The sequence below is a fragment of the Apodemus sylvaticus genome, chromosome 18 (assembly GCF_947179515.1).
Source record: "Apodemus sylvaticus chromosome 18, mApoSyl1.1, whole genome shotgun sequence".
NCBI lineage: Eukaryota > Metazoa > Chordata > Mammalia > Rodentia > Muridae > Apodemus > Apodemus sylvaticus.
This window is the reverse complement of record NC_067489.1, coordinates 9022149-9048750: the sequence shown is the minus strand read 5'-3', so window position 1 is coordinate 9048750 and position 26602 is coordinate 9022149. Positions and strand designations below refer to the sequence as shown.

The 26602-nt window shown below is 50.6% G+C and overlaps 1 protein-coding gene across 2 annotated transcripts in view; it reads right to left on the bottom strand.

Moving 5' to 3' along the window:
* Positions 1-24240, bottom strand: part of Tfdp1 (transcription factor Dp-1) — a 37833-nt gene extending 13593 nt beyond the window's left edge. For both annotated transcript variants that reach the window (XM_052161888.1, XM_052161889.1), the window contains exons 1-3: positions 24133-24240; positions 23358-23434; positions 6593-6659 (exon numbers count right to left, since the gene is read on the bottom strand). In XM_052161888.1, coding sequence (XP_052017848.1) covers positions 6593-6659; positions 23358-23369 — 79 coding nt within the window. In that variant the 5' untranslated portion in view covers positions 23370-23434; positions 24133-24240. The remainder of the gene's footprint in view (positions 1-6592; positions 6660-23357; positions 23435-24132) is intronic.
* Between the last annotated feature and the right edge of the window lie 2362 nt (positions 24241-26602).

Sequence of the window (26602 nt, the reverse complement as noted above, 5' to 3'; positions counted from 1 at the left end):
AACCTCCCCAGTGGCTGTCTACAAGATGAAATGGCCAATTCTTTGCTTTAATGTGGCAAAATAAAGTAGATCACCTAATGTGTTTTCCTCACAAAGCCTGACACGCGGAATCCCCAGGGAAGGTTGATTTTTCAGCTATAAGAGAAAAGTCAGACCATGGCCTGAAGCTACTCTCACTTTAAAAAGTGTCTCAATATAAAACATATTATAAAGACCTTTCAGAGAAAAATGCTTTTAAATATAGCTGTATGAATTGCTAAAATCCAGAGAAAGATACCAAATATTGCATTCATATTTTTGCCATTGTAAACCACAGCCTTATCTCTCTGCAGATTTAAGGCAGCAAATTATGAAATTGTAAAACCTGGAATTTGGCTCACCCGACCTTAGCCAAAGAATCCACAAGTGAGACTTCCTGGTTTTTGCTTGGTTTTCTTTCTGGGGTGTGCTCTAGGGCTCAAACCCGGAGCCTTGCACATGCCAAGCAAGCACACCTTCTAAAGATAACAATAGTTTTAAGTAAATGGCCCCATTATCAAAAAACTGTTCAGTTCAACGCAGACCCACCAAAACACCAACAGCATTCTGTCCAGAGCTAGAAATGCAGTTGCTGCAAGGAATCCCTGCAAGGAATCCCTAGGCAGTGGTGCCCGGCCTCAGGGACGAAGGAGCCCTAAGCTAAAGGCACAGCCACACAGTAACAGGCGGGTGCTCAGACCAGTGGATCATAACACAAGACAAAGAGATAAATCCAAGGGGCCACGGACACTTATTTTTCAACAAAAAAAAAAAAATCACCAAACTCTACACTATAGAAAAGGCAGCTCCCCAAAAGCGCTATGAAAGCCGCATCTCGGTGTGCAAAGGACTGAAGCAGAATCACTCTGCACTAAAGTCCCTCAAAGTGCACTAACCACCTTAGGTCAGTGCAAGCCTCAAGCTGTGAGCATGCACGATGAAAACGGGATGACAGCTACAGGGGCAGGCAAGGGCTTTCTAAAAAGGACTCAGACCGCGTGGGAAATCACTCTGGGATTGGATTACATGTGACTTAGAAGCTTCTTTAGAGCAGACAATCACCAGGGAAGAGAAGGCTTACAAAACTAGAGGAAATCTTTGCCGGTTACTCATCTACAAAACAAACAAACAAACAAACCAAAAAATCCTTAACAACAAAGAACAAATAAACTAATCAATAACGGAGCAAGGAGATCCCACTATTCCCACCTGAGCTGCCGGAATGGCTACTGCCAAGAAACCTGCAAGCAAGCGCAGGGGCCTGCAGGGGAAGCAAACTCACACACTGCTGGGAGAATGCAACAGACAGCCACCATGGGAAGTCAGTGTGCACAAATCAGTGTGCACTTGTGTGCGCGCACGCACGATCTCACTCACACACTCACACTTGGGCAAAACAAGACAACATCGACTAGAGGCTAGACAGGCGGCTCAGTGGGTGGCTGGCAGTACTTGCCGCCCTTAAAGAGGCCTGGATGTGATACCATCCCTCAGGGTGACTCACAACTAGCGCACAGAACTCCAGGGGATCCAAAGCCTCTTCTGGCCTCTAAAGGCAACAGGCACATAAGTGTTGCACATATGTATATGCACCCAAACACACATACATATAAAAGTTTTAAAAGTTAATGCTGGGAATATATTCCAAGGCCTTGGACACACCAGGTAAGTGTCTACTACCCAGCTTACTGTGTATTTAATCACATGTGCCTTAAGAAAACATGATGCCATGACACTCGCTCAAATATTAGAAAGTTGCCATAGTAACACAAGTCAACATACCCTTTGCCTCTCAGCCATGCTGGCTATTGCTTTAGGGACAAGAGCGCTAACACATCTCAGCAGAAATTCTACACAAAACCGTTTGGTGCTTAGAAACCTCACAGTGGGGCTGGCGAGGTGGTCAGCAATTAAGAGCACCGACTACTCTCCTGGAGGTCCTGAGTTCAAATCCCAGCAGCCCCATGGTGGCTCACAACCATCTGCAATGAGACCAGATGCCCTCTTCTGGGCTATCTGAAAACAGTGCGCTTACATATAATAAATAAGTAATCTTAAACAAAAACAAAAACTCACCTCATACTGAGTGACGACAGGCCCCTACCACACGCTCTGCCCACACCCCCATTTGCTCTCTCTCTAGCCCAATCCCAGGTAAATGGCCGTGCTTTCTCTACACTCTATTGCTGCTTCAATGCTATATAAGTGGGAGCACACAGCACCTTTCTTCTTCTGGATTACTGTCTTAGTGTAGCATCCCGCCTGCTCACCTCCACAGTGGCAAATCTCAACGTTTTTAGAACATTCAAGTCCCCAGTTTTTTATCCACTCAGCCATTGACAGATACAAGTTGTTTCTGTACCTTGTGAGCAGGACTGCAGTAGGTGGGTGTCTTCACAACAATGACCATCACTCCCTTGAGAAGAGCCCACCAGAGGAGAGGATGGATTCTGTGGCAGCTCTGTTTTTGGTCTTCCTAACATGCACAAGGGCACGGCGTGCATGCTTATTATTAGCACTGTGAGAGAACTCTAACAAGCACCTTTACTGGTTTGATCCATTTTTCACTTCCTGTTTTGCCTGCATGCCTGTGCACCACATGTGTGCAGTGCCTGAGAAGGCCAGAAGAGGGCATCCAAGTCCCTGGACCTGGAGTTGTGGATGGATGGGAGCTGATGTGTGGGTACTAAAAAGCACAGGAACTTCTGCAATAGCAGTGATCCTAACTGTGGAGCCATCTCCAGCCCTGCCCTTACCTTTTCCAGAGAATCCTACCAGGTTTGGGGACATCTCTGAGGTTCCAGTCACTAACAAAACCTCATGTTCCTCTTGGCCACCCGTGCCTCCTTCAAAGCCTACCAAAAACTATTTCACCCACTTTAAGGACACAGAATGACGCCGGTTTGTAAGGCTCTGATGGGTGCACCTACATGCTGGGCTGCTGGTGGGTACATGGAAGTCGAAGTCTAGAACATGGCTTTCTTCCTTCTGAGTCTCCAGGAACACCAACACACACACACCAACACACACACACACACACACACACACACACACACACACACACACACGCTGAGCCGAGCCTGGCAAGCGCTGGTGGTACTCCAGGAAGCCCACTCCCCCAGCTGCTAGGCCAGAGAAGATGTGCTTGTGCTAGTGCCCTGGGAAAGGAAGGAAACCGAGAACTGAGAAGCATCCACCATATTAGGAATTTCAGTGGCAGTGACACGGGTACGGAGTTCTGGAAGGGTCCCTGACAGTAAAGTGAGGTCCTCGGCAGAAGCCTGTGGGCGATTCAGAGTCACAGAGGTAAGAGGATAGTCATGGTAGCAGAGAAATCTGAAAACCCAACACCACCACAGGCTGGTAGGACGCGAGCAGCTGGAACCCACTGGCAGACAGGAAGTGTGGTGACCAACCCAGGGCCAGCATCTCCAAGACCAAGCCACCACCAGGAGCAGTGAGCGCACGCAACACACGGCATGAGAGTCTACCAAGCGCTGCGCTGCAGTCAGTCAGAAGCAGCCAGGACAGCCACACTGCCTTACTGCTCAGACTGAGCTCGGCAGTGCAAGTGCTGTGGATTTGTTGTACTTCTCTGGGGAAAGGGGTTCTGAGTCACAAAGACTGTAAAGGCCAGCCTCACGTATCTGTCTGCTGAGTCAACTCGCCCACTACTCTCTGGCACGCCAGTGTAGCAACCTCTGTAGAGACTTACACCTTTAAGTAAAACAGACAATCACAATGCTGGTAGGTCTCATTTAACCAGGTGACAGCGTTACAAGCAAGCCAGAGGCTTCCTGTATAAAGGTCTCCCTAACATTAGCATCCACACCTCCATGCAGCCCACAACCAAAACCCCTCTTCATGTGCACACATGAAGATTCCCATCTCCAATTCCCTGGTGGACGTTGACAGGAACAGCGGGACTAAAAATGTCCTTTTGCAAGGTGACATCGGTGGCCCTGAGCCTTCATTCTACAGTGCTAGGAGACCAGGGTGTGAATGGCTGGTCTGGATGAGGAAACAACAGATTACAGCTTCCCTGGGCTTAAGAGCACCAAAGCAACAACATCTCACTGGTTTCCCATCAAGGAAGAGTCCCTCTCTGAGATAGGCCCACCACTGCCTGCCAGGTTACCCATGCACAGAACTTCTGTGTACTCATGTACCTGCCCTGAAGGCCTTGAGGAGACTGTGAACCAACCATAGGGACCAGATAAGAGAACCACAGGAAGGATGTGAGAGAAGCCTGCCTTCACACACCCCAGCTTCCCCTCACCCCCGGGCCAGCTCCTGCTCACTGCTCTCTACTGTACAGGCAGTGCTGGCTATTCCAGGGATCCCGGGACAGGGCACGGTGCAGAACACCTGCCTAGTGACTGCACACACACACACACACACACACACACACACACACACACACACGCGCGCGAATAAAGAAAAGAGAGGAAAGAAAGAACAGAGGAGAGACACAAGGGGTGGAGTAGGGTGTTTCCAACATAATGCTATAAACGATACTCCAGGCTTTTTACCTCACCAACCAAGAAAACAGTGAACAGCACTGCACTCCTAGTGTTGTGCACTAGCATCTGCACGCCCAGGCTGAGAAGCAAAGGCAAAGGAACTTCCTAGTGAAGACAGCTCTTCTAGCCTCACTCCCATGGCACCTCTGGAAAGCTTACTGCTGTTCCAGCAGCACAGAACACAAGGCTCTGCATGTGCTAAAGAGGGGCAGTGTCTGGACAGCCCAGGACCAAGAATTCATACGTACTAGGAAGTGCCTGGGCTTCTCACCTCGTGGCACTATCTTTATACAAGTATGTCCCCAGGCCTCTCAGAAGCCTCCATTTTCACTGTCCTGGGCACCTGTCAGGAGTGAGGACTGCATATCTGACTTGACTGACAGACAGACAGCCATCTAGGCTTATTCTCTAGGATGGTCACCAGAAACTAAGAAGGGAAGAAGGTCTGAAGGAAAGGGGACCATCACTGTGCATTTCCCAAACATGAGAACTCCACAATAGCGTCAGCGTACAGCATCCATGACAGTGGGTTCAAGCAGCTGGTCCCGAGGTGACATGACCCTGTGGACCAGGCAGAGTGCCGGATGCCAGCTAATGCAGTGAGCACCACCTGCCCCAAGCCCATGCAGGTGCGGAACCTGTCTGTCATGGCTGACAAGCTAGGAGTCAAAGGAAGTGAACAGCTGACTGTGCCATGCAGACGCACACGCCTCACGTCCTAACCCTGCCTACAGGTCAACTTTAGCTCAAGGCCGTCTTATCACCCGTGCATGAAAAGCGTGGGAAGGGTGACCGGGCTTGGCAGACCACAGCAGAGGGAGCATCAGTCCCAGGGAAAAGAGGCTGCTGCTTCAGTTCTATCACTTGGGTGAGAAACTCTGTGCCTGAAACTTCTGAAGTCCCACTGTTCCTCGAGTGACATCCAAGTTCATTTCTTGCAAGCACAGGAGAATGGTGCCAACCATTTAAATAAGAAGCCCCCATACCTGCACCAGACACTGCCCGATCCCTACTAAACAAACAAAAAGGAACCAGCCTTGGTAGACACACAGGCCTGCACATTCCTCATGACTGAAGGTCCTCTGTGTCCCACAGAGGGGCAGGGACCATGCAGCCCTTGGATCTGGGTGTGTTAAGACTGAGGGCAAATCCTCTCACTTCTATGCCCATTCTGAGGGTTAGGAAGTCACCGGGAGAACCAGAGAGGACAAAGCAGTGGACCACTGGGGGCTGGAGACAGATGACCCCTGGGCTTCAATACATTCAGAGTATAGACCAAAGGCAATACAGGAAGCTACGTCAGGACAATCACTGTTCCCAAGACCCCAGAGCCTCCCCTGCAGGCAGGAGTCGCTTTCCTGGGCCTCACAGAAACTAGCTAAGCTTACACATGCACACAATTAAAATTCAACAGAGCTCAGCCCGACATGCCATGGTCCTACATAGGCTGTATGTTCACAGGGCCTGACCAAAAATATTTCTGGGGACAACAAGACCTTTCCACAAGTTCTTCCACAAGTTTAGTAGTGCCACAGCACTGTGCAGCCACAGTGCTTTGAAGACACAGCTTAGCACTATGGAGATGTGGCGCTACAGGGATTGGACACAGTGGCAAAGCAACAGACACACAGACAGACACACCACCCGGGGGGGGGGGGGGGGGGCATCTAAGGAAGCCAAGTGTCAGGATCCTGGCAGCTGTCTCCTGTAGACACCAAGCATCGTGATAATGTGGGCCTCGCTCAGTCTTCCATCCAGCACACACCACTCCTACTGCACCAGATTCCCTAAGAAAACAGCACTTTGAACGCGTCATGGCAGCATAAGCCTAAGCCTGAGAAGACATGGGAGCACCTCACATGGGAGCACCGCGGGCTCTTGTGGTGCAGCAGCCATCATCGGCACAGAGAACACACACGCCTAGCTCCCTCTTCACGCTTTCCTGAATTGTCTGACATCTCAAAGTGCTGCAGTGGGCCTCACAGTTAGCAAGGCATTGACATACCACACAATCATCGGCAGACTTACATTTCCAGAACAGGCTCCCTTACCTTTCCCAGGACTAAGATTCTGGTCTATAAAGACCTTTAGTTCTCCGTTGGCTTCAATTAGACTGCCCTGCAGAGAGTAACAACAACAACAACAGTAAATACGACATCTCAAGAGCCACACAGCCAAAGTTGTTAAACACACCGGGCCTAAATGAAGCATATGGGCAGAGCAGTCACCGCTTGGCAGCAGCAGGAGCCCCAACGCTCGCTCCATTGCTCCCAGTGGCCACCATGGCTGGAACAGTATGACCTGCAAATCCAGTCATAAAAGCCAGGACTCTGATGGCAGAGGGAAGTGGTCACCAGGTGATACTTGAGAGACAACACATATCTGATAAAGTCAGCAGGAAGGAATCTTACCAGACTGTCACTCTCACCTCTCCAGGACACCGTGCAAACATCTATTCCCACCAAGCCTCAAAAGGACATCATGGCTAGGCCTCTCCCATGGAGAAGCAACCGAGGTAAACTGTACATGACCACGCACTTCCAGAGGTGAGAAGCAGCATAGAGCCTACATTCTCATCTGAATACTCTTCCATAAAAGAAAATGCTGGTGACAGAAGTGAGGGAGAGGACAGTGGCCAAGAAAAGCCTCCCAGGAGGGACCTTAGTCTTCTACAGAACTGAGCTGTCACGAGCTTCTGGGCACTGTGACAGGGCCATGTGTGGGCATGGCCAGGCTGGAAGGCTGAACAAAGTCACGGGGCAACACAGGGACAGATGTGAGCAGCGGGATGCTAGGAGAACGCTGGGTTCTATAAGGCCAGGCAGGGAAGGGTAAGAGCTTAAAGGCAGGTCAGCAAATCAATCAATCAATCAATCAATCAATCAATCCAGACATATAAACCCAAGTTTAAAGCTAGGAATTAAGATAACACCAGGAAAACCTAAGATACTGAAGTTGGGTGGATAAGGCCGGTAGGCGGGGCCTAGTAAAGTCACGGGGCTCAAGGAGGAACGAGCAGGGATGGGACTTGGTGACCACATGAGCCCAGTGGGTAGAACTGTGTGAGGTTAGCCAGGTGAAGAACCTAATGCAGGCCGATGGGGATCTAGCTGTCCACAGCCACAGTGACAGGCCTGCGTTGTCAGCAGTGTCAGAGGGGATGCTTCCAGCCATGTTCACGGTCCCTGCTCCAACTCCAGCTCTACCAAATGAAAAAGCAAATGCTTAAAAAACCAGTCTAGGTACAAGGGGCCAAATCGGGAGGACTAGGTTGGGAAGGCCAGTAGAGTAAATCTGGATTAGAGACACAGCAGGCAGGTAGGGTCCCCCAGCACAGGGCAGAAGGAAGATCAGGAGGTTAAAACCCACTCATGGCCGTGAAGGTACAGCAGGATGAGTGAGAACTGCGGCCATAAAGGCAGGAGAATGAGGCCTTGTCTGCAGGTCCACAACACAAGAGCCAGGAAAGAAAGAACAGCAGGCAGGCTAAGATGACTACAGTGAGTGAGTAAAACCAGGGAAATGCCACGGAGAGGTTGAGGTCACAGGTCAGGTGGGTGGCCAGGTGGGAGGCCAGGTGGGTAAACCAGGATGATAAGGCTGTGCAGAGAAGGCCAACAGATGGGTAAGACTGCTTAGTACAGCCCAGCAAGAAACTGCAGGGGAATCTGTGCTAAGAACAAGCTTTGAAGCTGAATGCCAAAGCCAACCACATCAGGCAGGCTAAACAGAGGCAGGCTTGGGGCTAACACCAGGTGGGCCAGGCCAGGAGGAGGAAAATTGCTAGGGGGCTAAGACCAAGCCCCCAGGGCAGTGAGTAAAGTATACTGAATACCAGGTCAGCCAGGAAGATACAGCCTGGAGATTTGGAACAGGTCTAGTGACCCTGAGTCCCAGTTTTAGCAATTATAGCTCAAAGCAGTGTTCATTTCCCAGGCTCCCTCAGCACTATGGGGCTTAGGAGGGGGTGGGGCTCCTGGTACAGTCACCACACACCATTACTCCTATCTCTGCCTCCATGTGTCACAACTGGCCGGATCTGAACAAGTAGGATAGACTCAGCCTCATGCTGGACAAGTAGGTGAAGGCATTACTCAGCTATGTTGTTCTGTCACCTACTGACTATACGCCCAACTTCCCCACACAGCCTTTACGTTCTACAGAGAGCTGCAGTCCACAGTCAGCACGTTCCATCTTTGCAAGTGCCCTTCCTACCCACTAGCTGCCCACCCATGCAGCACAGGGCTGAGCACCCTGGGGCGGGCCTGGGGGAGCAGCAGCATTTGCTGTTACTAGAAAAGACCAAAGTGGACAGTGTGGACTGAATCACCTCTGCTTGTCCATTAGAGCGTCTACCTCAATGGACCTCAAGTCCACCACACAGGAGTACTGCCCAGGAAGGTAGCAGCTTAATGACAACCCAGAACAGGGATTTAGCACGTTAGCACTCACGGAAACCAGTCTGACATCCACCACAATACAGATCACCTCCCTGAGGTAAACGAAGGCAGGCCGGACAAGCTACCCAGAAGCTCCTCAGCTGTGCTGCGCCCGTCCCACTCAGTCTCTGTGAACTCACCATCCCATCCCAGCTGTGGATGCGGCTTCACTGCAGGGAGACCCACTAGAGACTCATGTCTGCCTACCCATCCAGCCTACCCATCCATCTGATCCCAACGGGGTCGCTCCCTCCACATCAGCCTTATAGAGCTCACTGGCCAGGACCAGCCAGCAGGACCTGGGCAGGGTCAGATATGTAGTCAACAGGCAGACTTTCTCCACAAGCCTCAATTTGGGGCCATCAAGCTCAAAGGAAATCATGAAGCAATGGACCAAGATAAAGGAAAGTCATAAAGTCACAGAGGACTGCCAAACTTAAGTCTGTCCCCCACCAATCCAGCCATGTCTGCAAACAAGAGTAAAGTAACCTGCCCCATGATGCCCTGCTGTCTGTCACTGGGCTCAGACAGCTGCCAGGCACACCTGTATCCCACAGGGTCCCCTGGCTAGCTCCCAGAGGGGCTACCCTTCATTCCAGTGAGTTCAACACCCCTGACTACGTTTCATTACCTGCCAGTTTTACCTCCCAGCACCACAAGCAAAAGTATCTCTAAATCACAAAACTGCCCTCAGTTGGGAACCACTGGCTTTTGGGAATGATTTCATGACAATGCTTCGAACAGGTCTGCTTTCCAGAGGCGGCAGTAAATACACAGCTCTATCTTCAGCCCCTTTTCAAGTAGGGGGCCAGGGTCAGTAGATAAAATCTGACCCAAGGGGGCTGGAGAGATGGCTCAGTGGTTAAAAGCACTGACTGCTCTTCCAGAGGTCCTTAGTTCAATTCCCAGCAACCACATAGTGGCTCACAACCATCTGTAATGGGATCTGATGCCCTCTACTGGTGTGTCTGAAGACAGCGACATTGTATTCATATACATAAAATAATTCTTTAAAAAAAAAAAAAAAACGCAGGGCAGTAGTGGCGCACACCTGTAATCCCACCTGTAATCCCAGCACTCTGGGAGGCAGAGGCAGGCGGATTTCTGAGTTCAAGGCTAGCCTGGTCTACAAAGTGAGTTCCAGGACAGCCAGGGCTATACAGAAAAACCCTGTCTTGGAAAAAAAAAAAAATTAAAAAAAAAAAAAAAACCTAACTCCACAGAGCCAGCGAAGGCCCCACCGCCTGCCCAGTTGTCCACAAGCAGAGGCCACTCTTTCATAACACATGGTGTCAACATCAAAAAGGAAACGCAAGCTCCCCCGTCCATAAAGGAAACCAGAAAACAAAACCACCGGGGGCTCTCTTCATAGACTTCTGAAGACCAGCAACAGTCTCTCTCTAGCTGAAACTAGAGGCCAGCAGCCTTCTTGTAGACACCTGGCCATACCAGAAAGCTTGCTGGGTCTAAGGCAGTACCCCAGACAGGTCAGTGTGCAGTGGAAGACAACCTCCTAGAGGAATCTGCTAGTCTAAATGTCTGCCTCCCACACCCACATGTTGAATGCAGTCTTCAAACAGAGACAAGACATTTAGGAGATCATGAAGCTAGGGACAGAGCCTTTATGATAAGATTGGAGCCCTACAAGAGGCCCCCAGAGAGCCACTGCCCTTCCACCATGTGGGGACACAGCACAGAGAAACCACAAGAACATTACTCCCTTGGAGAAAAGGCAGCCATAAGCCATTGCTGAGCTCCAAATCTGCCTTTGATCTTGGGCTTGCAAGGAGATCCCACCATATCTTTATTACGGCAGCTCAAATAGGCTGGGACAGATGTCTCCCAGACTCCTAGCCTGACTGAACTGAATTCTACAGCACAGGCAACTGAAATGCTAGTATAACCTTTGCAGTCAGCATGTTCTCTCTGGGAAGCAGGCAGCCTGATCACAAGAATGCGTGGTGGGCAGGGGAGATTCCTGCCATAGAAGTAGGCAAGACTCCAGACAGCTTCAAATCTGTACAGTGCTCAATCACAGATAGATGTTCCTAGTCACAACACTCAATCCTAACCCCCAGAGGCACAAGACGGTAGATGTATGGACACTGTTACCTTCAGCCACTCGGTTCAAAGGATGTCTGTCACACTGCACCAGGTGAGTAACAGTAGTCAAGTGTCTACTGAGCATATTCTGAAAGGACCTGAACAAGTCTGGGTTTACACAGGGAGGGAGGACACTGTACACCCCAGCTCTGGGATTGTGACAAAATGCAGTCATACCCATGCACACACACTTGAGCCGCACCTGCCCTGCCTGGAGGTGATTACAAAGAAGAATGAACCAGATGGACTGACCCATGGTAAGGCCAACAAGAGCCCAGAGCAAAACCCATCCTTAGCCTGCTCTGGAGAGAGTCACTGATGCGGGGAACCGTGACAGTGCCACACGGCAGGACAGCAGGCAGGGCTGCTATTGAGCCATACCCTTCTGTGCTTGTCACTCCTGACTCCGGGGGAAGGACATAGAGACGACCTGCCCCAGGTCCCGCCCCTCCCCTCTAAACAGAGCCACAGCAGACCGCTGAGCAGAGGCCAGATGCTACAGTGAAGGAAGGTGGCAAGGGCAGCAATGAGCACCAGCCACACACTCGAGGTCACAGTGTTTCCAGGGTCACACCAGGTACACCCAAGGCTATAAAGTCACAGCCCGTCAATGGCAACATGACTCACAAGGTCCTCAGCAACACCTCCACCCCTCTGCCACTTTCTATTAGTACATTGGACACTGAGGTAATTACACTAGACTTTGCTCTCCTGTAATACCTTTAAGCTGGAGAGCCCAGCCAACTTCTAGGGAGAGAACATTTACTTTTCTGCTGACACTGGCTGGTTTCTTTAGTATATCCCGCTCTAAGCAGATCTTAGTATTAACAGCAGTAGATGACAATGACCACAATGACCACAGTGACCACAACCACCCCTTCCAGAAAACAATGATGGACAGTCAACTCACCAACAGCAAGCACCAGAGAACAAATCTTGCTGGTGCTTGCCAATAGCCAGCTTTCACAAACGTGACAGCCCAGAGTGGTCATCACCAACTACCACATTCACAGCCCCGCGCTGTGCGTAGCAGATGCAGACTGAAAGCGATGCCCTATGCTGCGCTGCCCCCAGCCTCTCCTCAGCACAGTCCAGGGACTGCCTGCAGCACTCTTCCCTGAGTGCTTCCCATTCACAACTGGTCTATTTCTCTACTACCCATCTCTCTCCTCTGCTCCACACCTGTGTGGTGGGGGTGGGCACAGTCTGGAAGCCTGAACACTGACTCTAGGCAGGAACCATGCTGACTGTGAAGTTGAAAGGCACAAGGCAGTGTCCCAACCGTGGAGGAGTGGTAAGGACCTGCCAGGGGAGTCTGTCTGCTAGAATCCTGGGCTGAAGCATCTCTTCTGGACTTCCCTGTTCTGGCATTTTCTAAGCCTCCCACTTGTCCTGTGTCCTCTTATGTTCACCGTAAGTACAGAGACATTAGGTCACAAATACAAGCCCTCATAAAACCACTAGGAAAAGTATTATCTCAGCACTTTCTTGTTTCATCAGCCAAAATCTACAAGAAGAGTTAAGGATCAAATCCCCTCACAACCACCATGAAAACACAGCTATCTCCTCAGGAAATGTGCTGAGACAGGCAGGCACAGACCTCTTGCCATCTTTGGGGACACAAAAGACAAACGAATAGACAAGGAACAAGTAGATGTAAAATACAAAGTGTGTGGGTGGCCTAAGCCTTCTGGGAGCCCTGTCACCTCTGGAGGTCATCTGTGCCTGTGCATGGAGCTGAGCTACCAACCGCCTTCTGACTAACATATCTAGCAGAAGAAGAGTTCTGAGTTCACTGCACCTATGCATGTGTTTGTCTATCGGTCTGTCTGTGCTGTTCTCCTTTCTGAGAAGTTGCCTGATCCAATGCCATTGAAGCTAAAGGTATCCTCCCTCTAATCAGAGGACAGAACCCCACCAGAACAATGAATTTTTCTAGAGGCTCAGGCACCCCACACCAGCCAAAATCCTCCTCCAGACAAACCAACCTCCTAGCTCCAAACCAACGGAAGGGATGCTGCGACTCTGGGTAACCACTGGGCCCAGCCTCAGAGCCATCGGGGTCTCCCAGCCACAGCACAAAGGCACCACATGTGGGGCGTATTCCAAGCTCCTCTAACAGTCATCACACACATGCTCCCAGTAGAAAACAGCAAGGGTCGTGCAGGGCTGAGCAAGGCCGATCTGCAAGAGCAGAGTGAGGGCAGAGGCTGCTGCGGAAGAGCATCAGGTCCAAATGCCAAGATCAACAGGGAGGGAACTGAGGGGATCCCCACCTCAAAAACTCAAGTGGAACTGAGGCCCCCAGAGTCGAGACTCCCCAGACTAGACCTTGCAGACACCTGAAAAGTGTGTGAGAGGGCAAAGACCCCAGGACAAAAGGGTCTGCTATCAGGACTGTGACCAAGGCTAGTCTGGGAGTGTGAGGCCGTGTGCTCTGCGAAGACCTAACAATAGGCAATCTGGACTAAGGGGTGAAGGCAGAAACAACTGAAAATGGCAGAAAATTGGTCACATATGTAAATGCTTGCCCAACTCATGCAAACCCACGCATTCAATCCCCAGAATCACAAAAAGAACCATTCAAAAAACCACAGAAACCAGGCAGTGGCACACACCTAAATCCTAGCTATGCCAGAAGTGATAGAATGATTTGAGGCCAGGGGTTCAAGGCCAGCATGGGCAACCTGAAAGATCTCAACAAGGGAATGAAGAAAGAGGGCTCTACTCTACGTCAGACATTAAGTACTCCGACTCCTCCATGGAAAGGGCATGTGGCTTGGCACCTACCAGAGGTCAGCCCAAAGACCTCCAGCAAAGGACGGTGCTCACACCGCAGTCACCAAGAAAACCAGGGGAAAACTGACAGAGACCCAACAATGTGAATATACCTGACCAGAAACTAGACGACAGCATGAGTGGCCATCTGTGTCATGGCCCACCCAAAGTAAATATCCAAAAAGCAGACACCTGTGTTTAATTAAGACACTGAAAAAAAAGTCATTTATATTACACCCACAGTAAGAGAGTGAACAGCTAAACAATGACACGTTCAGGTGACTAAATCGCTTCCACAAGTTTCCACAACATTTGCCATGCAAGCCTCATAGACTGAGTCTGAATTCCCAGACCCCACACAAAGCCAGGCATGAAAGTACATACCTGTATTCTTAGCACTGACAGGCAAAGACAGAAAGACGATCTCATAAGGTGGCAAGCCAGGTACAGTCAGTCAGTCATACATGCCTTTAACCCCAGCACTCAAGAGTCAGAGACGGGGAGCTGGAGAGACAGCTCAGATGTTAAGAGCACTGACTGCTCTTCCAGAGTCCTGAGCTCAATTCCCAGCAACTACATGGTGTCTCACAACCATCTGTAATTGTCCTCTTCTGTGTCTGAAGACAGACATTGTACTTACTTACTTACTTACATACATACATACATACATTAAATAAATAAATCCTAAAAAAAAAAAAAGTCAGAGACAGGTTTGATCTCTGAGTTCAAGGCTAGCCTAGTTTACATAGCAAGTTCCAAGGCTGCATAGTGAGATTCTGTCTGGAAAAGAAGGTAAGAGCGACAGAAGCAGACATCTGGCCTCTATACAGGTAAACACACACACACACACACACACACACACTCCAACAGAGCCAGTGGTGACAGAACACACTGGTAATCTTGGCAGGTACAGATTGAGGAGGCTGATACAGGTGAATTCTGAACTCAAGGCCTACATAACAAGACAAAAACAAAACAAAATTAAAGACCATCAACCACCTGTTTCTATTTGCTGCCCGTGAAAGGGCAAAATGCTGAGTAGAACAGCAAGAAAGAGTGCATTGGGGTAAGACCGCGTGTGGGCACATCTGAACACACCTGAGGGTGGTCGCATCCGTGCCTGTGGAAGGGCCAGAGAGATAGCTTAAAAACACTGCTCTCAGCCGGGCAGTGGTGGCGCACACCTGTAATCCCAGCACTCTAGGAGGCAGAGGCAGGCGAATTTCTGAGTTCGAGGCCAGCCTGGTCTACAGAGTGAGTTCCAGGACAGCCAGGGCTACACAGAGAAACCCTGTCTCAAAACAATCAAACAAAAAACAAACAAACAAACAAACAAACAAAAAAAAACACTGCTCTCCCAAGGGACCTTTATTTGGTTCCTATCACCCACATGGTACATCACAACTATCTATAACTTTAGTTGAAGGGCATCCAATCCCCTCTTCTGGTCCGCACAAGTACCACTCATGTCAATGGTGAGCTTATATATATACAGGCAGGCAAAACATTCATACACATAAAATTTCATAATCTTTATAAGATTTTTATAATCTTTATGAAAAACATAAAACAAAACAAACAACAAAGATCACCGTATCTCATAGCAACCTCGGGAATGATCCCAGATGTGCACTACTGGACTTTCTGATTTCTCCAGTACCACTTGAATCCTGAATAACTGGATGAAGCAATTAAGGTATTTCTCGTCCCAGCATCAAGATCTGGTGCGGTATGGATACATGAGGGAGCAGCCAAGCCGTCCATAGGTTACCACAGGTCTACAGAAGCAGAGGCTCACTTCCTAGAGAGCAGGCAGAAATGTTACAGGATGGGGGACGGGCTGAGAGAGAGCTAGTGAGCTTGTCCAGTGAGTAGGACAGGTCTGAAAGCCATGGTCCAGGCTGACAGCTCCGAGGAAACGCCCAGGGCAGCTCCACCCCAAATGGGCAGCAAGAACCCATGTCCTTAGGGAGAATCTAAAACCTTTAAGTACAGACCAGCTCATGGCTGGAGATAAACTCAAATACTAATAAGATGCAGACTTCCTAGAGTCTGGAGGAGAGGGATAGCTAGCATGACAAGAGCCGAGACCACATGAATTCTCAACAAGGCTAAGATGCAAAAGAAGCCAGGATCAGGGACAGGAGGAGTTATGAGCAGTTACAAGGAAAAGCCTCTGAAAACTGAGGGCTGGGGCTACAGTTCAGTGGTCAGAGCTCTGACCAGCATGGTGAGGCCCTAGACTCAACTCCCAGTACTACCAAAACAGAGTAGGGGTTGCTGAACAGCCATACATCACCCACACAAGCTTGTCTCTGCCATCTTCTCCTCCCAGGCACAAACCCTAGGTCAGACCAGGAGACCTGGTCAGCCTCTTTAACAGGACACGGCCCCCTCAGCCCTGCAAGTACTCACCTAAGGAACAACAGTGTTGATGCGCCTTCCTCCCACAGGCTCACCAAGCCCTGAATGACCTTCAGTTCTGCTGCTGCATGTATAGCTGGGTTCTGGGCTCTCAGCCTCAGCCCTTGTCCACAGACTATGTACACGCAGGGTGATTACTAGATTTGGCCCTCCTAGAAGAGCAGATAGGACACAGGATCTGCTGCAGCCTCAAATCCAACAAATTTGCTACAGGCACCTAACTCTTGCCAGAAGACAATCAAATGATACTTCTCATTACGCAACAGACCCAAATGCACAGCTCCCTGGGAGAGCTACCAGGTAGCTAACTATCCAGGTTTTCTAAGTCCCACGTCCTGATGTCACAAGGCAGCTTTGGGAAGGGAAAATGAAGTCTAGCAGTGGATGGCTAGGGCACAGAAGGCACTACCACAGGAATAGCCAGGGCAGGGGCAGCTTCACTGGGTAGGAAGTGGCTACCCTACAGCACACAACTTCACTTTCTTGTCCAACTACAACAGCTGCCTTGGTCCCTGCCACTTTCCTAAACCAGGCATGCACAGCACTCTGAAAGCAGCACCTGCCAAACAAACTTAACAGCACTGACCTCGGTTTCCTATCCACGCAGAACCCCGGAGTCTAGTCCTGCACCTGCCTTCCTATGCAGGCTGTGACTGTGTGTGGAGGATCACACCAAGTACCACAGATGGAGTCAATCCAGCTGTAAGCAGCAGCACTCAGGCTACCTACGCGATCGATGTTGAGGAGAGGTCTGTCTTCTAGGCCACACAAGTGGAAGATGTTCTAAAGCAAGAATCCTTTTCAATAATTGGACTGACCCAAAAGCATACCAGGCCAGAGACTGGTGTGATGTCAAAGATGACCCCAAACTCAGCCACCAAGACACATGAAGAGGCTAAGACTAACCCCCAGCTTCTCCCACACATAGTACTGTTGGGTTAAAGCAACAAAGACAGCCTAAGATGTCTTAATTTAAATCTCAGGGGCTGAGAGACAGTTGCTTAAAGTTCGAGCATATACTCAGTGCACATAAGGCACTGGTTTCAATACCCAATACCAACAAAACAAATCAACCACCCCCACCCCTACCACCACCACAACATGCACACCCTACACTGGGAGCTGAGTCCAGGGCTTCAAACCTCCCCTTTTTCTAAAAGGCAAAACAAACAAGAGTCTATAAATAAGACTTCTAGGGACTGAGCAGCTGAAATGATTTAATACACAACCATCCTGTATCAATGCAGTCACTAGCATAAACCTGGGCCTTAGAGAACCTTAGAAAAATTATTTTTATGTATACGAGTGTTGTGCTAACTGTATATATGCACACCACATGCATGACCGGTGCCCTTGGAGGTCAGGAGAGGGTGCCAGATCCCTGGAACTGGAGTTACAGATGGTTGTGAACCACTCTGTGGGTGCTGAGACTCAAATCTGCGTCCTCTGCAAGAGCAGCCTGTGCTCTTAACCACAGAGCCATCGCTCCAGCTCCACCCTCAGAAAATCACGATGGTCATGATACAGAAGAACAGCCAGGCATCAAGAGTGACAAATGCCTGTGATCCCAGTACTCAAAGGGGAAACATAAGGGTCACTCAAGGCCAGATAGAATACAGAGTAAACTCAAGTACAGGAAGGACAACTCACTCAGACTGTCTCAAGCAAAAAAAGCACAAAGAGGGCTGGCAATGTAGCTCACTGACAGAACCTAGCAGAGGCAGACAGCCTCCGACGACAGTCCCTCTATGTAGCTCTAACTGACCTGGAACTCCTCATGTATAAAATGCAATTTATCATATCACATATTGGGTTAAGCAAGTTTCGTGACTTTTAAAGCCCTAGAACATCTGTTCCTGAAGGGGGAAAGTTAAACGGGTACTTTCCAACTACCTGATAGCACACGCATGGGGACCCGGCACCATCTTTCTAGAACAAATCTGACATCTCAAAGACAGGACCTATGTACAGGAATGCACACACACATACAAGTGTACACACACATCACAATCACCGCTCCTAGGAATCATCTTTAGGGTCACAATGGCTTTATAGCCATCTGAGTGAGAAAACCAATCCCGAAAGCCACAGAATCCCCAGCAATGTTCACAGCGAGAGTCCGGCCTCTTCCCAGAATACTAACATCAACAGGCCCGCGAGCAAACTGCACTGAGCATGAGCTGCTGAGATTGGCCCTATCAGCCCAACACTGCTCCCCTCACTATGAAGAGCCTGGAGTACTTGAAGCCTAGCAGACTGCAGTGTCCAAGTCTTTCTGTTCTCTATCCATCCTCAACATCAGAATAGATATTCTAGGGACAGTGCACACAGGAAGCTGAAGCAAGTGGACTTGCTGTCCAAAAGCAGCTTTCCGTCCACAGGTAAAGCTGTGGCAGGTACCACTGGTCTGCACTATGTAAAGTTTATTTCCTGTATTAACTCACCTGTTCAGTAGCAACTGTCAAGTAAACAAATAACCACTAAAGACAAAAAGCACACACAGTACAGGGGCTGTTTGAACTGTGCAGGCTCATCTTCCCTGTGAGGCTGACTGGATTTGGAATGCCATGTGAGCTCCTCTGGGCTCTGTGGAGTGTTTTCTGGGAGGACTGGCCCTGAATGTGAGCAGCAGCGGCATCCATCCCGTGGACTGGGGCCTCACACTGAATACAGAGGAACAGAGAAGGCAGCCAGCTGACACCCCGTCATCTCTGCTTTCTGACCGTGTGCATGTCGTGACCAGCCACCAGTTACCTCCAGCACACCTTCACTGTCCCTAATGTCGCTCGCTCTTCAGTGATGCACGGGGCACTACAGCAGAGAGCGTGATCCGTGACCTGCAGGCCTGCGGTGTAAAGGAATCCTGGAGGCTCCAAGGATTCTGAGCCATCCTGCCAAGCACCCGTGTCAATGGAAATGTGCACACTGAAGGCCAGGCTCGTAAAGCCTCAGGGGGAAGAAGGGTTCTGCTGGAGTGAACGGGGCTACAGGCCACTTGTGCTACCTTCCAGCAAGCAATCTGGCCGTATTCTGCCCATGCCCTTAAAATCTAAGTGAGACTAAATTTAAAAGTAACGGGCTAAGTTATTTGGTGGAGATTAAGACAGCACAGCATCCAGGCTGTGACACGGTTCCTGCTCTCTGCTCTTGGATGGTAAAATGGAACATTCAGATAAAGGAGCACGGTGGCTCTAAAGCAGCACACGAGGAACATACAGACGAAGCCTCTATCACGACAGGGAAACCTCACACTGCACTGCACCGAGGCAGGAAAAGCATCCTTAAGGCTAGGTGCCACAGGCCTTTAAGACTCCCAGCACCTGGAAGGCAGGCAAGGTCTGAGTTCGAGGCCAGTCTGGTCTACAGAGTGAGTTCCAGGGCAGCCAGGGCTACACAGAGAAGCCCTGTCTGGAAAAACCAAAAAAACAAAGAAAAGAGAAAGACCAGCATGCTCAGGGCAAGAGTCACTCACAGAAAGGTCCAGCTGACAACAAACGCCAACTCCAGATGGTAAGATGGCTGAGAAGGTAAAAGCAAGTCTAGCAACCTGACTTCAGTCCCCAGAACCCACACCAGACAAGGAGAGAAACAACTCCACAAAGTTGTCCTATGTGTTCGCGTGAGAGCGCACACCCTTTAAGTAAAACCTCATTTGAGAGAAAGAGCTTGAACTGAGAATGCCATCAAGAGAAAACAACCACGTGGGGAAGTATTTTCCAAGTCCAGCTGAGGAGATACACAAGACCACTAGAGCTGTGGGAAGGGGCCATCTAGCTCAAGCTGGCAACAATACTCCGCACTGTCCTCAGGATGGCTTTTAAAGGCACTCAAAATATAAAGGGGCGCAGGGTAGAGTCTGTGTGAAGAGGCTGAAGCCCCTGCATGAAGCCAGGAAGGTAAGGCCTCAGTTGAAATGGAGACCTCAAGATACAGAAAATCTCAGGCCCAGACCAAGGAACATTTGCCAAAGAAAGCTGCAAGCACACAACAGAGCTGGCAAGAGGCGGCCTCCAGTGCTCCAGGCAGTGGCACTAGGAAGGCAAGGCTACCTACTCAAGTCTGTGACAGCCCAGAGGGCTCCCTCACAGGCCCAAGGCAACAGGCACGGGAGTTGCCAGGAGGTGTTTGCCCTACTGAATTTTGGATCTGCATTGGTCCAGTCTTTGCGACTGAGTCTTGAAAAAGAATGAATCTGCCTTCAAAAAAATGTTTTAAAAAAGATTTATTTTGCCGAGTGGTGGTGGTGTACGTTTTTAATCCCAGCACTTTTGAGGCAGAGGGATTTCTGAGTTCGAGGCCAGCCTGGTCTACAGAATGAGTTCCAGGACAGCCAGAGCTACACAGAGAAACCCTGTCTCGAAAACGAAAACAAAAAAAGATTTATTTTTATCTGTGTACGCATGTGCACATGTATCTATATGAGTGCAGGTACCCATAGAGGCCAGAGGTGTCAGAGCCCCCAGGAGCTGGAACTCAGGACAATTAGGAGCCACTTGATGAAGATTCTGGGAATTGCATCCTCTGAAGGAACAATCTGTATCTTAACCCCTGAGCTATCTCTCCAGACCCTTAACTTTTTCCCATTATACTGACGTGTGTGTATGTGTGTGTGTGTGTGTGTGTGTATGTGTGTGTGAGTATACACTCATGCATAGAGCATACACAGAGATCAGAGGAAAACTTACAGGAGTCAGTTCTCTCCTTCTACCATGTAAGTCACGGGGATCAAACTCAAGTACTGAGGTCTGGCAAGTGTACTGTCTCAACAGCCCTGGATTTATGGTTTTTGAACAATGTTAGAAACGTTAAGATTTGGAGGCTTGTACCAATGGACTAAAAGTATTTTGCCTTAGGAGACGAACCTCTGAGGACAAGGGTGGAATGTTAAGATTCAAAGTGAGGTTTGTTGTCGGGTTGACAAGGGATGGACTTGATAGTTAATCCTCATTGTCAATACGTGAGGGAGTTTATATTCGCCAAGAAAACACTCCTCTAGGCACATCTATGGGGATAAACTTTTCTGATGACTGACAAATTGAAGAATATGGTCTTCCTAGTAAGACAGCACAGCCCCAGTCAGCACCTCAGCACCCAGCTTGGGAGACAACACCCCACCCAAACCAGGCCTCTCTCGCCTCCTTCCACAGCAGGGTGATCATGGCTCATCCTGCACACATGCCTTCCACAAGGACAGTCAACAGAACCACAGGGAAGCCCTGCAGGCGCACACCACCCCGCCACCATGGCTCCTCTGCCAGCTCCTGCCATCCCCATCCTGTTCACTGACAACTGCCTGGCTGGCTCCACAGCCCTGCAGTTCACAGTGAGGCCGACTTACCTGCTGGTCGGCCTAGGTACCAGCAGGGGCAGAAAACCCCTAAGCTATCTTCTGTGACCTAGAGTGTAACTTTTGTCTCTCTCACCAGCATCATGGCCTTCAGAGCCCTGTCTACAGGACGCTTTACAGCCAGATTTCACCTTAAGCATCAAGTGCTTAGAAAACTTCAATGGTGCCTCTTTCTTTTCCTTCAGCACAGGTTGCAAAGTCCCTTCCTGAACCCAAATATCACACCCTATCTAAACACGCAGTTGGCCACTGAGAAGGGTCAGCCCTTGACCATCTGCAGTCTCCACTTCAGCCAGAGAACAGGAAGAGCCACTTTACCTCTGCCTATGTCTGTGCGCACTCGTGGGGACCCTAAGGGGTAGCACTGATACCCAGTCACAGCACTGGCCTAGTCACACCACAGTGGCTAACCCCAAACTGGCAGGCCTCACACTCTCAGCTGGACAGGAGATCCTGACCACTTGCCATGCCAGTGCACTGCCCACCCCCCCAGGAGTGTAGAATGCAAAACTAAGATGACAGGACTTGGAGTGTGCTGACCCACTGAAAACACAATGTTCCCTGTAACCACACCACGTCGTGTGGTCTCACAAATGTGTGGGAGCCAGTACCCCATTTACACACCATTTACCAAATCTAGCTCCTTCGTGGGCACGCTCCGAGTGGCATGTCTCTCATTAGGGTGCACATGGGGGAAGAGGCAGGACATGCATGAACATAAACAACAAACACAACAAGATCAAGCCAACACCATACATAGTTGTGACTTCAGGTGACCTACACAAGGTCTCTCGGGGTGAGACATGACTCCCAAAGGCAGGTCCCGGTCTTGATGACTAGAAGACGGGCACCAGGTGACCCAGGTGGGCCATTAAGCATGGCTGAATCCTTGGGCCTCTAGTCAGGTCAAGCCTCAGCACCTGTACCTCAGTTTCACTACACCTGGGCACAACTCTAGCTGATGCAGTTTGTCGGCCTGCATTTCCAGGGCTGCACAAAAAAGGCATCCATCTAATAGTCATAGAACAGTGACTACTGAGAAACACTGGCATAGACACAGTGTTGGAGGGAGTTAAAGTAATATTGCAAAAATGTATGTATGTGACCAACAATACAGACTGTATTGTGCAGCCTAAAAGCCTAACTAACTGTCCATACCTGTTTAAAAAAAAAAAAAAAAAAAAAACTTCAAAACGCTCCGTAGCTTCAGAGTAAATATGAAGCTAAACCAACCAGCATTTCCACAGTGTTTCGTTAATCACCAAATGTCATCTTTCTAAGAAAAATGTGGCCAAACAAGTAGTTGGGATTCAATCCATCAGAGCTGAATTATGATCTTACATACTACATAAAACAAGTACAGTGTAAGTTCCATGTTGACAGCTCATCTGTGTGAAAACCCACTAACAAACAACACCCCCACACACATTCATTATAACAGAGATGTATTAAAAAATTTTTTATTTAAGCAGTTTAGATAAAGGAAAAATGAAGACATCATCATCAAACCACAAAAAAAAGTGTCAAGCTTTAGGTGACAAAGAACATTTGTGCAGAGGGGAGGCACCCACCTACTGACTCGCCACCCCTCACCTCCATCCCAGTTCCTGCCTGTAAAATGTCTCAGCGAACCACTGCCACGCACGTACGGCCACTCTCAAATAAAGGGAGAAAGCTGCAACGAGCTGTGCTAACATGTCTGCAGCACGCAGCAATCATACTTACATCTTTTGCCATGTTACCAGATCCAGGAAATCAAGGCTTTTTCGCGGTGTACCCTCCACAGAAGAAACCGGACTTATCTGGTAAAGAAAGAAGGAAGGGGATGAGTAATGAATGAGAATGAAAAACGAAGTTTAACGCACATCGCATTTCAAAGGAAACATCTCCCCACCAGCACGAGGCAGGCCTCCAGGCAGCAGGGGCCTTTCTTGCACAATCCCGGCAGGAGAGCTAGGCAAGCAGGTCCCACACGGGGATTTTTAAGTCACCTCTCCGAATGGAAATGCTCCCTGCGGGCACCAGCAGCTCCCACCGGCTGTGGGGCCAGACCCCGGCCCCTTGGTGGAGCGAGGCGCAGCCGGCAGGCTCAACCCACCTGGGCACGCGGGCCCCGCCTGACCACAGGCCCCGCCGAGGCACAAGGCCCCCCACTTGGGCACACGACCCTGCGTGGCTCCGCCCGGGCCGCAGCAGGGCCCCGGGCTGCCCAAGACCCCGAGCTGCTGCCGACCACTCTGACAGGTGGGCTCCCGCCCGCCCGCCCGCCCCACCTGTCACTAGGCCCGGCCACCAGCCCCGCGCCCTGGCGCGGACAGAGCCGGAGGGTGGCCAGGACCCCTGCCCGCCGCCCACGCCACGCCGCGTCGAGGCCGACTCCGGGCTGAGGCTGGGCGGCGGGCGGGATGCGACCGGACGCGGGAACCGGGCTGGGGCGGGAACGGGGCCGCGCGCCCAGCCCGCGCCCTCCCGCCGCGACCGGCCGGTGCCCCCGCCACACCTGGCTGGCCGGCGGGGCGCGCGGGGCGGACGACGGGGGCGCGGGGGCGCCGGCCCGGAGGTCCGGCCCTGGCGGTCCCTGCCCTGAGCCAGCGGCGCCGGGACGCGGGCTCACCCTGGGCCGAGCGTCGGGCCGGCGTGACGTGCGCGCGGCGCGGTGACGTGGGCGGCGGCGAGCCCGCTCCGCGCAGCGCGCCTGCGCGCCTTTTCGCGCCTTCGGCGCCCTCCTCCTCCTCCTCCTCCCGCCGCTCATCTCCCGCGCCTCTCGCCGGTGCTACCCGCCCTGGGATAGGGGAGGGGCCTGTGCGCGCGTGCGCGTGCGGCGGGACGCGGCTGGAGACCGCCGATGCTGAAAAGCGCTGCGCGTGCCTCCATGTGCGCTTGGAGAGAGGCCACGTGTGTGTGCGCGCGCCTCTGTGTGTGTGTACACCAAGGGCCAACTGTATGCATGTCTGTGTGCATGCGCAGGGAGTAGAGGGCCACGTGTCTGCCTCTGTGTGTGTGTGTGTGTGTGTGTGTGTGTGCCACTCGCGCCAACGGTGAAAAGTATGTGGTGTGTGCCATACCTGCATGTACACATAGGGAAAGGATCATGTGTGTGCACACCTGTGTATATGCTCAGTCTGGCTGTATACACGTGTGTATTCGTGGAGTATGAGTCGTGTGTGCACACCTGAACATAAATAAAGAGGACCCTCTGTGCGTACAAATACAGATGGATGCCTGTGTTTAATGCTTGCACGCTGAAAAGAACAGGCGTGTGTGTACACACAAGGAAAAAGAGGTCGGTTCTGAGAGTGATTTAAAGTGCCTGCGTGTGCACCACAGGGAGAGGAATCTTGTACATTTACACAGAGCAGAGTAAAGACTTTTAGGATGCATACTGGACAATGTAGAGACAAGGACCCCACCTCTGTTCAACTACTGACCTCCGCCGCAGCCACATGGCTGTCAGTGATTCTGGGCAGGAAGCAGCCTGAAGGACAGGTGTGTGTGCGCGTTTGCTCCTTTCAGAAACCAGCCATCTGCTTCATCCCAAAGGGCTCTGGTAGACCGAGCCTGAAGACTCAGTCCATCTTAGAGACTCACTACCTTCTTTAAGACTAACGCTGGAGAGCCAGGGAGGACAGTAGCTGGGGCTCTCAAATCAGTCCAAAAGGTTAGGTAAAATGACCAAACTTTTCCCAAGAATATGGGACTGAAGAGCAGAGCCCTGTTAAGTACTATCAGAAAACTGTTAGTGTGAGTGACCGAATTTTAGTCTGGGGGAAAGGCCAATTTGACTCCCAAACTGACAGATCTTTCTCTGTTACCACGCTGCCTCGGTCACATGACCTAGCCAATCAGCCCTTCTTTAGCATCTGACTGAACTGTCCCAGGCTGCTGTCCTGTTTTGAACACTCCTCCGCAGCTTTGAGGAAGCGACCCTGCAACCACAGCTGCTTATTGCTAAAGCAGAAGGCAATGCCCAAGGCGTGAGTATTTCAATAGCTTGCGCCAGACTTGCCATCGCAAGCCTTGGTAAGCTCTAGTAGCCATTTTCACCCTGGACACAGGGGGTGGGGGGAGCATCTCTAATGGCCGAGCAGAAAGACTGTGACTGGTGCACACATCCTCATTTCTGACTCTATACACAAGCCTTCTGGCTCACTGTTTCAGTAAGTTGAGAGAGTCTTTTGTTCAGTAGAAACTTCTCTCAAGTGATGTTACACATTTTTTTTATTTTTACAAGCCAGACTGGTAATGTGAAGAAATAAAGGACAGAGCATCAGCGGAGTGGTGGCAGCGACAGGGGGACTCTGAAGGGTTCCAGGGAGTGAGCAGGGCAAGCACAGCAGCACACAGGGGTGGTGGGCCGACAGAGAGCAGGAGGATGTTCAGAAAAGATAAAGCGCCGGGACTGAAGAAGGCTATGAGGAGGCACAGAAGATTGCGTGGGTACCAGTCACTGGAAGGGGTCCAGGGAGCTGGCGAGCCTTATCAGGTCTTACTCTAGGATCGAGAGCTGAAGCTACAGTCACAGAAGTTCCGGTCACCCGTACCCATACAGAGCCACAGAACCAGCAGACACGGCCTATTGCAGCCGATGGAAGCTAGGGTCCCAGGAGCTGCCAAGTGTTGTGGCTGCCGAAGACCCAGAGTAATCTAAGCCTCCAACTCCAGTATCTAGAGCTGTAAGGCTCTGGCTTCTAAAGCCTGGAGCAGTAGGCCCTTGGCTCTCTAAGCATCTGCATCTTCCAGTCCATCCCATAAACTCTGAGCATGTAAGGCCTGGGATGGCTACCCCTGGACAAAGCCCGATTATGTGGACCTCGATCAAGCAGAATAACCCCGGCCAGCTGATGAGTCATATAGAGGGCAGAGCTGAACCAAGTGCTGGGCTAATGAACATCTGTGAAGACCTTTGAGGAGCACAGACCAAAGGCCTCACTCGGTAATATGCAACATATTATTACTGGGCACCCCTAGTT